General features: G+C 42.6%; 1 protein-coding gene across 2 annotated transcripts in view; it reads right to left on the bottom strand.

Moving 5' to 3' along the window:
• Positions 1–260: 260 nt before the first annotated feature.
• The window catches only part of cnot7 (CCR4-NOT transcription complex, subunit 7), a 72,816-nt gene continuing 57,409 nt past the window's right edge, over positions 261–15,667 (bottom strand). For both annotated transcript variants that reach the window (XM_070862609.1, XM_070862600.1), the window contains exon 7: positions 261–2,507. In XM_070862609.1, the coding sequence (XP_070718710.1) occupies positions 2,376–2,507 (132 nt within the window). In that variant the 3' untranslated portion in view covers positions 261–2,375. The remainder of the gene's footprint in view (positions 2,508–15,667) is intronic.

The raw sequence follows: 15,667 nt of genomic DNA, 5'->3' as shown, positions 1-15,667 counted from the left end.
GCTTAATGCATATAAAAGATAAATCAGAACATATATTTCTAATTCTAGCATCATTTTGCTTTTGATTGTAATTATTCTATCTTGCAGAATGTCAAGGCAACAACAGGTGTTGGAAGTGAAAGTCACTATTTTACCAAGGTTCAACTGCAATACACAAAATATTTCTTGCAGTGCAGGTTTGCTGGAAACAATGTACTGCTAACGAACAGTGTAAAAAGTGATGTATTGAGCTAATAAAAACAAGCAACCATACCTTATGTAAGTAAGAAACAAATTTGAAGCCTTTATTTACAAAAAGGTTTAAAAACAAATAATATCTTGTTTTTCACATAATTGCTTTAAAAAAGGGTCCATTATGTTACAATTCTGTAACATAATGAAAGAACAGAACACATTAATTACATTGTAGTCACATTGGTCTGGGGATTTTGACCTTTTGCCAAGCTCTTTGAAATCTAATGACTGAATTCTGCAACATGCATTTGATGGTTTCAGGCAAGTACCAGCTATTCATTAAAGGTCTTCCAGCACAGCTGCTCTAGATCCATGCAGAATACAATGCATAAGACTTAATAATATATTACATGGTGTTTACAGCTCATATATAATGTACTAAAGGGGTTGCATAGCAAGTCATGCTGCATCAAAACCAGCATCACTCAGTTGATATATGTAATGCTACTCATGGAAATGCAATACTGTAAAAAGACAAAGTCTACCTTTTCAAAGATTTTTAAAATTTCACTTTTTTGATTCTACAGAAGTAAAATGTTAAATAAAACAGTAGTACTAAAGTGTTGACTATGAATTTTCATTAATTCCGGTTGTGTGTGGTAACAGCCACTTTGAAAGCCCCAACAGCATTACAATCCATTTTTTACAATGCACATCTGGCCTTGCACTGTACTAGCAGAGAAACAATTATCTACCTCTCCATAATCAAGGGATTGAAACTCTGCAGACCAGCAACCTAAATCACGTTAAATAATTTTACCAGTTTTCAGCTAGACCACAGGGTGTGGTATTCCAACATGGTAAACCTTGTCTGTTTTCCCACTTCTTGTGAATGTGTGCTTGCTGCCAATTGATCTGTAAGAACACAACCATGAGCAAAAGAGTTGAAGACTGGTTCTCCACTAGGGTGGCAGGAAGGAGAGTTGAAAATAAAAACACTGGTTAAAATGTGATTAAGTGACAAAATCTCTGTAATTCATTTTGAAAAGGAGTTTGATCAAAGGAAACCTTTGTGAAGTTAAAAATTCCATGTAAATTGGACAGTGCCTTTTTTAACTTTTTCTGCTACAACTTTGGAGGAAGCCTAGCTTTGGTGTAACTGAGATGCTCCTGCACTGTTGTAATTAATTACTGCCACGGAGAATGAAAATATATCTTTTGTAATAAAGCAGAGCTTTCAAAAAACTCAACATTCTTCAGTTGAAAAAAGGCTCATATTGTCAAACAATTATCGCATCACATACATAATCTGGCACTAATGACATCAGTGCTGAGGTGTGATAAGTATAAATTGTAAGTTTTTTTAAAACTGAAATTAAACTCATTCAAGTATTATTTTATTACAACAATGCAGTTCAGAATGTACAAACAGATGTAGTAGCTGCAGCACTAGGTGTGAGAGATGCTGGTTTTGGTTCAGCTAGCTGCACTTCCGATATGTTAGAACTGTATGTATGGGAGACACTCCCAGAAGAAACAGATGTTAAAAGGAAAAATTGTAAGGCAACACTTACAGGCCTCCTTCTTTAACTGCAGCAAATACAAGAGCTTCAGTAATATTGTTTGTTATCACAAACCAGTCGTAGAGATGCTGTCACACTAAGCCAGCAGGCATGGAAAATCCACAAACAGTAACTCAATGGTGTGAAGTAGTTCAAGTTTCTGGGCTTTCTTATCTCACTCGTGAGAACAAGAAGCAGCAAAATTCCCATAAAATAGAGGAACCAGTCACTCTCTAAAGTGCAAATTCGATGGTCCACAATCCTGAATAGCTAAAATTCCTGTTACTTTTATTTTAAGTGCCACGTATTAGTTAGGAATAGTAAATAACCAGTTGATACTTATTGCATGCTTTTAGGAAGAAGAGGGGAAAATAACTGCTTGAAAATTCATCCAGGTGGTTATTCTTCCCATTTTCTCCAGCAACCTTTGATAAAAAAATTTCTGCATTGGAACTAACTGGCCAAATTATACTTATATGGAGTTTGCTTACCATGGTCAGAATGACCAAGATGTTGGCACAATCTAGTGAACAGAAAGTACAGGGAAAGGAAGGAAACCTGAATGTCTGAGTAACTCAGACACAGATAAAAATTAGATCCAGTATATGTGGCCCAAAAAATTAATCTCCTCATTTCAGGTCAAGGCTGCTGTTTATTGGCTTCTTCTTCGTATGCATTCCCTGTGCCATTCTGAACATATGACGAGCCTGAGCCAAGACCATACAGATGGCCACAGTATTTGGCATCATCAATGTGATCCTCAAAGAACATCTGGAGGAAAAACAAAGACAGACAAGAAAACAAATCAAAAATCAGAAAAATCACTACGAGGTAAAAGATTCTTCTAGACCAAAGAATCTATTTTCAGCACTTAAACCTTCAGAACACTGCGGTCAAATTAACTATAGTTGAGGATCAATGCATTTTTAATTGTTTCTCAGTCATTTCCTGTTCTGATCGACCTGATCACACCTCACCAATCACCGTTGTTCTGGCTTTTTGCTTCCTAAAGGACAATTAAAACCCACTTCTTAAAAAAAGTTACTCCCAAATCAATTACATAGAAGTAATGGATTTGTATGATTGATTCACGTTCGCCTCTTATAATAACTTGCAGAACCCATGACAAAAAAAATCTAAAATGCAATTCTGATATTGACTTACACATATTCTGTCCTAAAAGTAACTAGAACAATCATAAACCCAGTCACCAAGAATAGATTGCATACATCTATTTTGGCATAGACTAAGTAATTGCATTCTGTACTTCTGGCAGTTGTCAGAGTGTCTAATTGTGTATTTCCACCGATATACCACAATAGTAACAGCAAGTACTAAAATATATTTTGTTTCAATCAAAAACATACTTTTGTTAAAGTAGATTTGCAAAAACATATCTGTTGCTGTTGACTACTCATAAAATTAGTTAAATTCAACTTACTGTGAAACAAAAATCTGAAATTGTCTAGAAAATGATGTTTATTATGTTTGCACTTTTGAAAAGGTGGCCATTTGTGTAGAAGTATATTATTCACCTTCAGGTTCAATTCTCATTACTCAACTGAAAGTTATATTCACATACATATGTAGATGCCCTAATTGAAAACCAATATGTGTCTATGCAAATCATGGCACCTTCATGAAGAGGTCGGTAGGGTTCTTAACGAATACTTTGCATCTGTTTTCACAAAGGAAAGGGGCAATGCAGATACTGCTATCGAGGAGGAATGTGATATTCTGGATGAAATAAATATATAGAGAGAGGAAGTATTAAAGGGTTTAGCAGCTTTGAAAGTAGATAAGTCCCCAGGCTCAGATGAAATGCATCTCAGGTCATTGAGCGAAGTAAAAGAGGAAATGGCAGAGGCCTTGACCATCATTTTCCAGACCTCTTTGGATCTGGGCATGGTGCCAGAGGATTGAAGGACTGCTAATGTAGTACCCTTGTTTAAGAAGGAGAAAGGGATAGGCCGAGTAATTAGAGCCCTGTCAGCCTAACCTCAGTGGTAGGGAAATTATTGGAAAAAATCCTGAAAGACAGGGTAAATCTGCATTTGGAAAGGCAAGGATTAATTAGGGACAGTCATCACGGATTTGTTAAGGGAAGGTCGTGTTTGACTAACCCGATTGAATTTTTTGTACCAAGAGGGTCGATGAGGGTAGTGCGTATGATGTAGAAAATATGGACTTTAGCAAGGCTTTTGATAAGGTGCCACATGGTAGACTAGTCATGAAGGTTAAAGCCCATGCGATACAGGCAAAGTGGCAAGTTGGATCCAAAATTGGCTTGGAGGTAGGAAGCAAAGGGTAATGATTGATGGATGTTTTTGTGACTGGAAGGATGTTTCCAGTGGGATTTCGCAGGGCACAGTACTGGATCCCTTGCTTTTTGTGGTATATATATCAACGATTTAGCTGAATATAGGGAGTATGATTAAGAAGTTCGCAGACGACACTAAAATTGGCTGTGTGGTTGATAATGAAGAGGAAAGTCATGGGTTGCAGGAGGATATCAATCGACTGGTCAGGTGGGCAGAGCAGTGGCAAATGGAATTTAATTCAGAGAAGTGTGAGGTGATGCACTTTGGGAGGGCTAATAAGGAAAAGGTATACACATTAAGCGGTAGGCCACTTAATAGTATAGATGAACAAAAGAACCTTGGAGTGCATGTCCACAGATCCCTGAAAGTAGCAGGCCAGGTGGATAAGGTGGTTAAAAAGGCATACGGAATACTTGCCTTTATTGGCTGAGGCACAGAATATAAGAGCAGGGAGGTTATACTTAAATTGTATAATACTTTGGTTAGGCCACAGCTGGAGTACTGCGTGCAGTTCTGGTCACCGTATTATAGGAAGTTCGTGATTGCACTAGAGAGAGTACAGAGATTAACGAGCATGCTGCCTGGAATGGAGAATCTTAGTTATGAGGACAGATTGGATAGGCTGGGTTTGTTCTCATTGGAACAGAGGAGGTTGAGAGGAAACCTCATTGAGGTGTACAAAATATTGAGGGGCCCGGACATAGTGGATAGTAAGGGTCTATTACCATTGGTGGAGGGGTCTATTATGAGTCATAGTTTTACACATCACATCATAGTTTTAAAGTGGTTGGTAGAAGGTTTAGGGGGGATTTGAGGAGGGGCTTCTTTATGTAGACGGTTGTGGTGATCTGGAACTCGTTGCCTGGAAGAGTGGTGGATGCAGAAACCCTCACCACTTTTAAGAGATGGTTATATGGGCACTTAAAGTGCAGTAACCTGCAGGGTTATGGACTTGGAGCTGGTAATTGGGATTAGACTGGATGACCTTTTGATGGACGGCGCAGATATAATGATAAGTACTGTAGGGAATAGAATACGGCCAGGGTGATCTCCTGGACTAGTTTCGATCGCCTGGATGGGTCGGAGAGGAATTTCCCCAGATTTTTTCTCCCCAAATTGGCCTGGGTTTTGAATCTGGTTTTTGCCTCTTCCAGGAGATCACATGGCTCCATTTGGGGTGGAATGTAGAATATTTTAGTACAAGGGGTGTCGCAGTTGTGGGAGGCGGATTGATTGGGCTGGGTGCTCTTTGCCTTTCTGTCATTGTTCATAGGTTTATATGTAACCTTTAGGGCTGCTGACCAAGGGCCGTGGGGCTCTTTGTCGGCCGGCGTGGGTATGATGGGCCAAAATGGCCTCCTTCTGCGCTGTAAACTTTTATGTTTTTTCTATGTTTCATGCAGTCTTCAGCACTTGGGCATAGAGACAACTTACACAGAAGAAAATAATTCACTGTTTCATTACATGTATGGAAAACAGTTGCTATGGTTATGTATGAGCATTATATTACTACAACAGTGAAATGTTTTTGTTCGAGCACCCAGAGGGGAAGTTACAAATTAAGGCCATTTACACCTTAATGCAGTTATGACTACATGAATACAGATAATTGTATCATCTGATTAATGAAGGCACTAATTTATTTATTATTAGAACTTTCTATTTCCCGCGCATCCATAACATTTGAATAAGATTGACAATTTGCGTCAGATTATGGGCAGCTTTGTGCAGAGGATTCCTGCCACAAGAACTTAGTGGAGATGACTAAAATTTATATTACTTAGTGCCCTTACCTCAGAGTGGATACTGATCATAACTGTCTTGAGGCCTAGATTTTGCAGTAAGAATTAATGTGAGGCTCAGTACTCAACGTTGTTAGTGTACATCGGACAGCAACTTCTGGCGAAATGCGGATATCGGGAATTTGCTGTCCGAGTTATTCTGCTCCTCCACAAGTTTCGCTCTATCAGTATCTCACCCAGAGACTCGCCATTCACATACATGGAAGGGCATGACTTTGCGGTACTTACCCACTAAACCCACCAGAAAAAGTTAGGGCTTCACCACTCTAGTACGAGTGAATTTTCAAATACGTGATTAAGTCTTAATTACTGCGAAGCAACCTCACTGGCACTGAAAATTTACATTACAAGTGCGGCGTCTCATTCGTTCAGATTTTAATTATAGTTTTTTTTTAAATGTACATTTTCTTTGTCTCTTTTGTCTCTCTCTCTGAATCCGATCTTTCTCTCCCTCTCTTTAATTTGCTTTCTGTGCATGATTTTACATTGATTTAAGTATTCTAACTTACACTTTCTGGTTGAGACTCAGAATTTCAGTAAGAATTCTCCAATCTGATTGGTTAGGGAGACATCTCATTGCATGCCCTGTTCACACAGGTCTCAGTTCCCCTGTTGAGGCTGACGCACTGTTTATTATTCTAATAATCGCAAATCGCACTGCAAAAAGTGTAATGAACATGCGAGCGCCATTTGTTTGCTGCTGACCGCAAAATCTGGGCCAATAAATCCCAAGCTTCACTGAGCCTTTTTAAAAAAAAAAATTTGGTTGAAATTCTTGTAGTTTGTTACTCAAAGCAAAAGTACGATACTGACCACGCTTGTTCCCAGTAATTTTCCATAAACCTCACTGTGCCCCAAGAGTGCGTTGCACATTGGAATGTTATCTTATCTCTCTTGCGCCTTGACCAGAGGGGCCCTCTGTCAGACTACCTCATCTTAATTGTGCTTCGTTATGTGACCTTTGCTTTTACATAAGAACATAAGAATTAGGAACAGGAGTAGGTCATCGAGCCCCTCGAGCCTGTTCCGCCATTCAACAAGATCATGGCTGATCTGACCGTGGACTCAGCTCCACTTACCCACCCGCTCCCCATAACCCTTAATTCCCTTATTGGTTAAAAATCTTTCTATCTGTGATTTGAATACATTCAATGAACTAGCCTCAACTGCTTCCTTGGGCAGAGAATTCCACAGATTCACAACCCTCTGGGAGAAGAAATTCCTTCTCAACTTGGTTTTAAATTGGCTCCCCCGTATTTTGAGGCTGTGCCCCCTAGTTCTAGTCTCCCCGACCAGTGGAAACAACCTCTCTGCCTCTATCTTGTCTATCCCTTTCATTATTTTAAATGTTTCTATAAGATCACCCCTCATCCTTCTGAACTCCAACGAGTAAAGACCCAGTCTACTCAATCTATCATCATAAGGTAACCCCCTCATCTCTGGAATCAGCCTAGTGAATCATCTCTGTACCCCCTCCAAAGCTAGTATATCCTTCCTTAAGTAAGGTGACCAAAACTGCACGCAGTACTCCAGGTGCGGCCTCACCAATACCCTGTACAGTTGCAGCAGAACCTCCCTGCTTTTGTACTCCATCCCTCTCGCAATGAAGGCCAACATTCCATTCGCCTTCCTGATTACCTGCTGCACCTGCAAACTAACCTTTTGTGATTCATGCACAAGGACCCCCAGGTCCCTCTGCATCGCAGCATGTTGCAATTTCTCCCCATTCAAATAATATTCCCTTTTATTGTTTTTTTTTCCCCAAGGTGGATGACCTCACATTTTCTGACATTGTATTCTATCTGCCAAACCTTAGCCCATTCGCTTAAACTATCTAAATCTCTTTGCAGCCTCTGTGTCCTCTACACAACCCGCTTTCCCACTAATCTTTGTGTCATCTGCAAATTTTGTTACACTACACTCTGTCCCCTCTTCCAGGTCAACTATGTATATTGTAAACAGTTGTAGTCCCAGCACCGATCCCTGTGGCACACCACTAACCACCGATTTCCAACCCGAAAAGAACCCATTTATCCTGACTCTCTGCTTTCTGTTAGCCAGCCAATTCTCGATCCATGCTAATACATTTCCATGACTCCACGTACCTTTATCTTCTGCAGTAACCTTTTGTGTGGCACCTTATCGAATGCCTTTTGGAAATCTAAATACACCACATCCATCGGTACACGTCTATCCACCATGCTCGTTATATCCTCAAAGAATTCTAGTAAATTAGTTAAACATGATTTCCCCTTCATGAATCCATGTTGCGTCTGCTTGATTGCATTATTCCTATCTAGATGTCCCGCTATTTCTTCCTTAATGATAGCTTCAAGCATTTTCCCCACTACAGATGTTAAACTAACCGGCCTATAGTTACCTGCCTTTTGTCTGCCCCCTTTTTTAAACAGAGGCGTTACATTAGCTGCTTTCCAATCCGCTAGTACCTCCCCAGAGTCCAGAGAATTTTGGTAGATTATAACGAATGCATCTGCTATAATTTCCGCCATCTCTTTTAATACCCTGGGATGCATTTTATCAGGACCAGGGGACTTGTCTACCTTGAGTCCCATTAGCCTGTCCAGCACTACCTCCCTAGTGACAGTGATTGTCTCAAGGTCCTCCCTTCCCACATTCCTGTGACCAGCAATTTTTGGCATGGTTTTTGTGTCTTCCACTGTGAAGACCGAAGCAAAATAATTGTTTAAGGTCTCCGCCAGTTCCACATTTCCATTATTAAATCCCCCTTCTCATCTTCTAAGGGATCAACATTTACTTTAGTCATTCTCTTCCATTTTATATATCGGTAAAAGCTTTTACTATCTGCTGCTGCGCCCGCTTGAACTCCCGATCCACAGGCCTCCTCTCCCTGCGACGAGCACGTGTGCCTGGATACCCAATCATAGGTAAGTATTTTCTCATTCATTATAATAGGAGTTTCATAAGTTACAAAACTCCGATTACAATGAATGAGAAAAACCCCAAAACTCTCAAAAAATAAATAAAACATTTAAAAAACACTTCAACAATAAACTAATACAAATTAAAAATGTTACACATGTTCTTTAAAGAAAAAAAATTGACGATTTAAGAAAAAAAGTTAGGGTATAAAATAACATTATCTGAGTGGTCAGGGTTTTAACATAAATACGTTTTTAAAATTTTTATTTTAATCATATTTTTGCTATGTTTTTAAACTCTTATGCCTGTAAAAGTAGGCTATGCGCCTGCTTTTTCAGGCACAAGAGTTTTGAAGACATTTGCCGTGCAAGATATGGGTAAATAGCCCAAACTTCCACGTACAACTGTCCTCGCACCCGATCTAGCTACGTTCAGTCAAGCTCCAGCTTGACAGATCAGAAAACCGGCTTTTCCGATGCCTTCCTGGGTCTGTAGAAACTTCGTACGGGCCTGGGACGTTGGAAATTCTGCCTCAATATTTCTTCACCGACTATGTCAGATTTTATAATTACATCGAACATAAGTGTTAATTATCCAAGGGGTATATATTTGAAAAGAATTAGCTTTACACATGTAAACATTTTTGACAGGACTACAGGTATCAATTGTGGTACAAAAAATTTCATTCTAAACTATCACAGCATAAAGGACATTGCATTGAAAACATAAGAAATAGAGCAGGAGTAGGCCATTTGGCCCCTCGAGCCTGCTCCGCCATTCAATAAGATCATGGCTGATCTGATGAACGTGGGCTCAGCTCCACTTCTCTGCCCGCTCCCCATAACCCTTTACTCCCTTATCGCTCAAAAATCTGTCTATCTCTGCCTTAAATATATTCAATGACCCAGCCGCCACAGCTCTCTGGGGCAGAGCATTCCACAGATTTACAACCCTCAGAGAAGAAATTCCTCCTCTCAGTTTTAAATGGGCGACCACTTATTCTGAAACTATGCCCCCTAGTTCTAGATTCCCCTATGAGTGGAAACATCCTCTGCATCCACCTTGTCTAGCCCCCTCATTACCTTATATGTTTCAGTAAGATCCCCTCTCATTCTTCTGAACTCCACTGATATAGGCCCAACCTTTCTTCATAAATCAACATCTTCATCTCAGGAATCAACCAAGTGAACCTTCTCTGAACAGCCTCCAATGCAAGTATATCCCTCCTTAAATAAGGGGAGACCAAAACTGTACCCAGTACTCTAGGTGTGGCCTCACCAATACCATGTACAGTTGTAGCAGGACTTCTCTGCTTTTATACTCTATCCCCCTTGAAATAAAGACCAACATTCCAATTGCCTTCCTGATTACTTGCTGTACCTGCATACTCACTTTTTGTGTTTCATGCACAAGGACCCCCAGGTCCTCTGTACTGTAGCATTTTGTAATTTTTCTCCATTAAAATTTATTTTTTATGCCAAAGTGGATATCCTCACACTTTCCCACATTATACTACATCTGCCAAATTTTTGCCCACTCACTTAGCCTGTCTATATCCCTTTGCAGATTTTTTGTGTCCTCCTCACCACTTGCTTTCCCACCCATCTTTGTATCATCAGCAAACTTGGCTATGTTACACTCAGTCACATCATGCAAATCATTAATGTAGATCCCTGTGGCACCCCACTTGTTACTGTTTGCCATTTATCCCAATTCTCTGTTTTCTGTTAGTTAGCCAATCCTCTATCCATGCTAATAAATTACCCCCAACCCTGTGAACTTTTATCTTGTGCAGTAACCTTTTATATGGCATCTTATCGAACGTGTTCTGGAAATCCAAATAACCACATTCACTGGTTCCCCGTTATTCACCCATCTTGATATATCCTCAAAGAACTCCAGCAACTTTCTCAAACATGATTTCCCTTTCATAAAACCATGCTGACTCTGCTTGACTGAATTATGCTTTACCAAATGTCCTGCTAGGGCTTCCTTAATAATGGACTCCAGCATTTTTCCAATGACAGATGTTGGGTTAACTGGTCCATAGTTTCCTGCTTTTGCGGTTTTCCAATCTGCTGGGACCTCCCCAGAATCCAGGGAATTTTGGTAGATTACAACCACTATCTCTACAGCCGCTTCTTTTAAGACCCTAGGATGCAAGCCATCAGGATGAGGGGACTTGTCCACCTTTAGTCCTATTATGTAACTGAGTACTACTTCTTTAGTGACAGTGACTGTTTTAAGTACCTCCCTCCCTATAGCCCCTTGATTATTCATTATTGAGATGTTTTTAGTGTCTTCCACTATGAAGACCGATACAAAATATTTGTTCAAAGTCTCTGCCATTTCCCTGTTCCCCATTATTAATTCCCTAGTCTCATCCTCGAAGGGACCAACATTTACTTTAGCCACTCTCATCCTTTTTATATACCTGTAGAAACTCTTACTATCTGTTTTTACATTTCTTGCTAGTTTACTTTCATAAGCTATCTCCCCTCTATTATTTTTTAAGTTGCTCTTTGCTGTTTTTTTAAAGTTTCCCAATCCGCTGGCCTCCCACGAATCTTGGCCACTTTGTATGACACTGTTCTCAATTTGATACCACCCTTTATGTCCTTAGTTAGTCACGGATCGATATCCCGTCTCTTAAAGTCTTTCCTTCTCATTGGAATACAGATGCAGCGTCGAGAATCCAGAGTTTTGGAATCCAGAATGTTTCGGAATCCGGACCAATTGGTGGCAGAGTCGTCCGGAATCCATAAAATGTGCCGGAATCCGGACCCGACTACCCTGCCGACCTCGGGCCTAGTCACCTCTGCCCTTACCTTAGGGCCTCCTCGTTGGCCCGCCCGACAACATCTTTGGCAGGGCCCCGCCAGATGACGGCATCCTTGACAGGGCCGGTTCGCCCGAACAGCTCCTAGGCGGGAATCCCCCCACCTCTCCCCCCTTTCTGACGTTCCGAAATCCGGAAATACCCGAACCTGGGCTCGGGTGTTTCCGGATCCATGACGTCAGAAAGCAAATCGGAAGTCCAGAAAAGCTCGGAATCCAGAATGACCTCGGTCCCGAGATTTTAGGCGCTGCACCTGTATATTTTTGTTCAGAGCAATGAAATATCTCCTTAAATGTCCACCACTGCTCATCAACCGTCCCAAACTTTAAATCTATTTTCTCAGTCCACTTTAGCCAAAATTTTTAGCCTCAAAATTAAAATCATTAAGCTTAGCAGTTGTTGAACTGTAGCAGTTAAACAGCCCACATAAAACAGTCAAAGAAAAAAAAGACTTCTTATATGCTGAACATTCTTCCCATGAAGTGGCACCATTTTGGAATACCACAAGATCACATAACCAAAGAAATAAACAGTCTACAGGATTCTAAGTGACGGAGAGATTTGTTAATTTATGGAATAAATTACTAACCAGCACAGTAAATGCTGACCTGGGTTGAAATGAAATAAATTAGTGAGTAGAGGGATATGGGTTTGGTTCGAATACAGGAATTATCAGAAAATGGTCTGTCATTCTAAGTGAGGGCCTAAACAACAAAATTAACTGAATGGCCTTTTTTTTTCATCCCTACTTTGTTTTTAGATTACTAAAAAGAAAGTTAGAAGAAAGTATGAAGTGAAAATTTAGAACTGTATTTTACTATGCTATGGTACAGCATGACATCACTAGAGTCTAGCTGGAGTGATTATTTGCACAGTGTTTTGACTCTCTTCACATGCGCACCCGTTTGGTACTGCGCATGTGCACTCAATCCAGTCACGCACGCGCAGCACTAAACGGTGCAGCGGCTGCAGCCTGCACCACTACAGCTCTGTGCGGAGGTGGTCAGGGGATCCAGGTCTAAAGAGGGGGAGGGATGAGAGCAAGGACGTGATCCAGATAGGAAGATAGACCATGTTCTCTGGCCCTCCGTTAGGCCCAGATCATAGTCTTCCACCCCCACCCTGCACCTGAACCATGTTCTCCCTTTCCCCCACTCCCAGACTGCAATGGTTCAAGAAGGCAGCTCACGATCACCCTCAAGGTTAATTTGGGATGGGCAAGAAATAAATACATTAAAAAAAAAAGTGTATTGTGTGTTTGTTCTACAAAATGCATGTTACATTTGTGTGTTATTTGCCGAGCTCGACTATTCCAATGTTCTCATTGGCAGCCTCCCACCTTCCACCCTCAATGAAGTTGAGTTCATCCAAAACTCTGCTGCACGTATCCGAACACGCAGAAAGTTCCATTCACCCATCACCTCTGTGCTCGTTGACCTACAGTGGCTCATGGTCCACCAACAACATTCCTGCTCAGCTGCGCGCCTGCGCAGTTGTCTGCAAGCTGCTTACCGGCTTTTGAATTGGAGAATTTGCACATGCGCAACATTTTAAATGGGCTGCGCAGCCCGTTAAAGGGACCACAGACCCAAAAATAAAAATTAGGGGGAACATTGTCTACCAACACTTTTATTTTATTTTAAAATTCTCATCTTCATACTAAAATCCCTCTATGGCCTCACCCCTTCCTATTCAGCAGTGTGACCACTAGGAGTGCTCCTAACCCAGTATGGTGAGCCCTGCCTTGTGTTAGCACTGAGAGTTCTGGAGCCTGGCTGTCACAATGAATGGATCAAATTACACATTGCAAAGATCTTAATTACTCCAGCAGGCAGAATCAAATTACACATTCCAGACAAACTGTTGGGTATGTCTTGTCCTCCAAGGGGAACAATCAGAAATCTGGTCTTGTCCTCCAAGCGAAAATGTAAAAAGTCAAAGAATAAGGAGAAGGCAATAGAGCAGTTTGCACTGGGGGAATTGAAAACCAGAGCATGTCAGGAAGGGACAGAATGTATAAATATAAAAGTGAATCAGAAAGTGGGGTCAAAGCAGGAAAAAAGGGTAAAAAAACAAAATTAAAAGATCTTTATCTGAATGCCGCAACATTCATAACAAAATAGATGAGTTGACGGCACAAATAGATACAAATGTGTAGGATCTGATAGCTATTAGAGACGTGGTTGCAAGGCTGGGAACTAAATATTCAGGGGTATTTGACAATTCGGAAGGACAGACAGAAAAGAAAAGGAGGTGGGGTAGCTCTGTTAATAAACGATGAGATCAGTGTGTTAGTGAGAAACGATATTGGCTCAGAAGATCAAAATGTTGAATCAGTTTGGGTGCAGATAAGGAATAATGGCCCCAAGTTTCCACATGATTTGCTCCTGATTTTTTAGGAGCAACTGGTGTAGAACGGAGTATCTGAGAAATCGGAATTCTCGTCATTTAGTTTGCTTCAGTTCTAATCAGTTAGAACAGTTTCACTTTGGAACAGAATTTTTTTTCAAAAGGGGGCGTGTCCGGCCACTTACACCTGATTTCAAAGTTTCGTGAGTGAAAACTTACTCCAAACTAACTTAGAATGGAGTAAGTGAAGATTTTGAACGCTCGAAAAAACCTGTCCACACTTTAGAAAATCAGGCGTAGGTTACAAATCAGGCGTAGGGAATGGTGGGGGTGTTTAAAGGGAAGTTTACAAACATTAAACACTTCAGTTTTACAAATAAAGAGCCATCATCAATAATAAATGATAAATACATCAATAAATCAACCAAAAAAAATAAATAAGAAATAATTTTTTTTAAAAAATCAATAAATAAAACATTTTCTACTTACCGACTGCAGCACCGGGAGCCCTCCAACAGCGTGCTGGGATGCCCCCGCCCACCCCAGTGTGTCTCTGTCAGTGTCTTTATCTCTCTGTCTGTCTGTGTCTCTCATTCTCTGTCTGTCAGTGTCTGTGTTTCTGACAGCGAGGGGAGGGGGAGGAGGGGGATGGGGGGGGGGAAAAGGAGATTGGGGGGGGGAAAGGAGATTTGGGGGGGGGAAAGGAGATTGGGGGGGGGAAGGAGATTGGGGGGGGGGGGAAGGAGATTGGGGGGGGGGGGAGGAGATTGGGGGGGGGGGAAGGAGATTGGGGGGGGGGGGGAGGAGATTGGGGGGGGGGAAGGAGATTGGGGGGGGGGAAGGAGTTGGGGGGGGGGAAGGAGATTGGGGGGGGGGGGGAAGGAGATTGGGGGGGGGAAGGAGATTGGGGGGGGGAAGGAGATTGGGGGGGGGAAGGAGATTGGGGGGGGGAAGGAGATTGGGGGGGGGGAAGGAGATTGGGGGGGGGAAGGAGATTGGGGGGGGGGAAGGAGATTGGGGGGGGGAAGGAGATTGGGGGGGGGGGGGAAGGAGATTGGGGGGGGGGGGGGAGGAGATTGGGGGGGGGGGAAGGGAGATTGGGGGGGGGGGGAAGGAGATTGGGGGGGGGGGGAAGGAGATTGGGGGGGGGGAAGGAGATTGGGGGGGGGGAAGGAGATTGGGGGGGGGGAAGGAGATTGGGGGGGGGAAGGAGATTGGGGGGGGGGAAGGAGATTGGGGGGGGAAGGAGATTGGGGGGGGGAAGGAGATTGGGGGGGGGGAAGGAGATTGGGGGGGGGGGAAGGAGATTGGGGGGGGGAGGAGATTGGGGGGGGGGGAGGAGATTGGGGGGGGGAAGGAGATTGGGGGGGGGGAAGGAGATTGGGGGGGGGTAGGAGATTGGGGGGGGGAAGGAGATTGGGGGGGGGAAGGAGATTGGGGGGGTAAGGAGATTGGGGGGGGAAGGAGATTGGGGGTGGGGAAGGAGATTGGGGGGGGAAGGAGTGGGGGGGGGAAGGAGATTGGGGGGGGAAGGAGATTGGGGGGGGGGAAGGAGATTGGGGGGGGGGGGAAGGAGATTGGGGGGGGGAAGGAGATTGGGGGGGGGAAGGAGAATTGGGGGGGGGGAAGAGATTGGGGGGGGGAAGGAGATTGGGGGGGGGAAGGAGATTGGGGGGGGGGGAAGGAGATTGGGGGGGGGGGAAGGAGAAGGGGGGGGGG

Source organism: Pristiophorus japonicus, chromosome 2 (assembly GCF_044704955.1).
Source record: "Pristiophorus japonicus isolate sPriJap1 chromosome 2, sPriJap1.hap1, whole genome shotgun sequence".
Lineage (NCBI taxonomy): Eukaryota > Metazoa > Chordata > Chondrichthyes > Pristiophoridae > Pristiophorus > Pristiophorus japonicus.
This window is presented reverse-complemented; position numbering and strand designations above follow the sequence as displayed.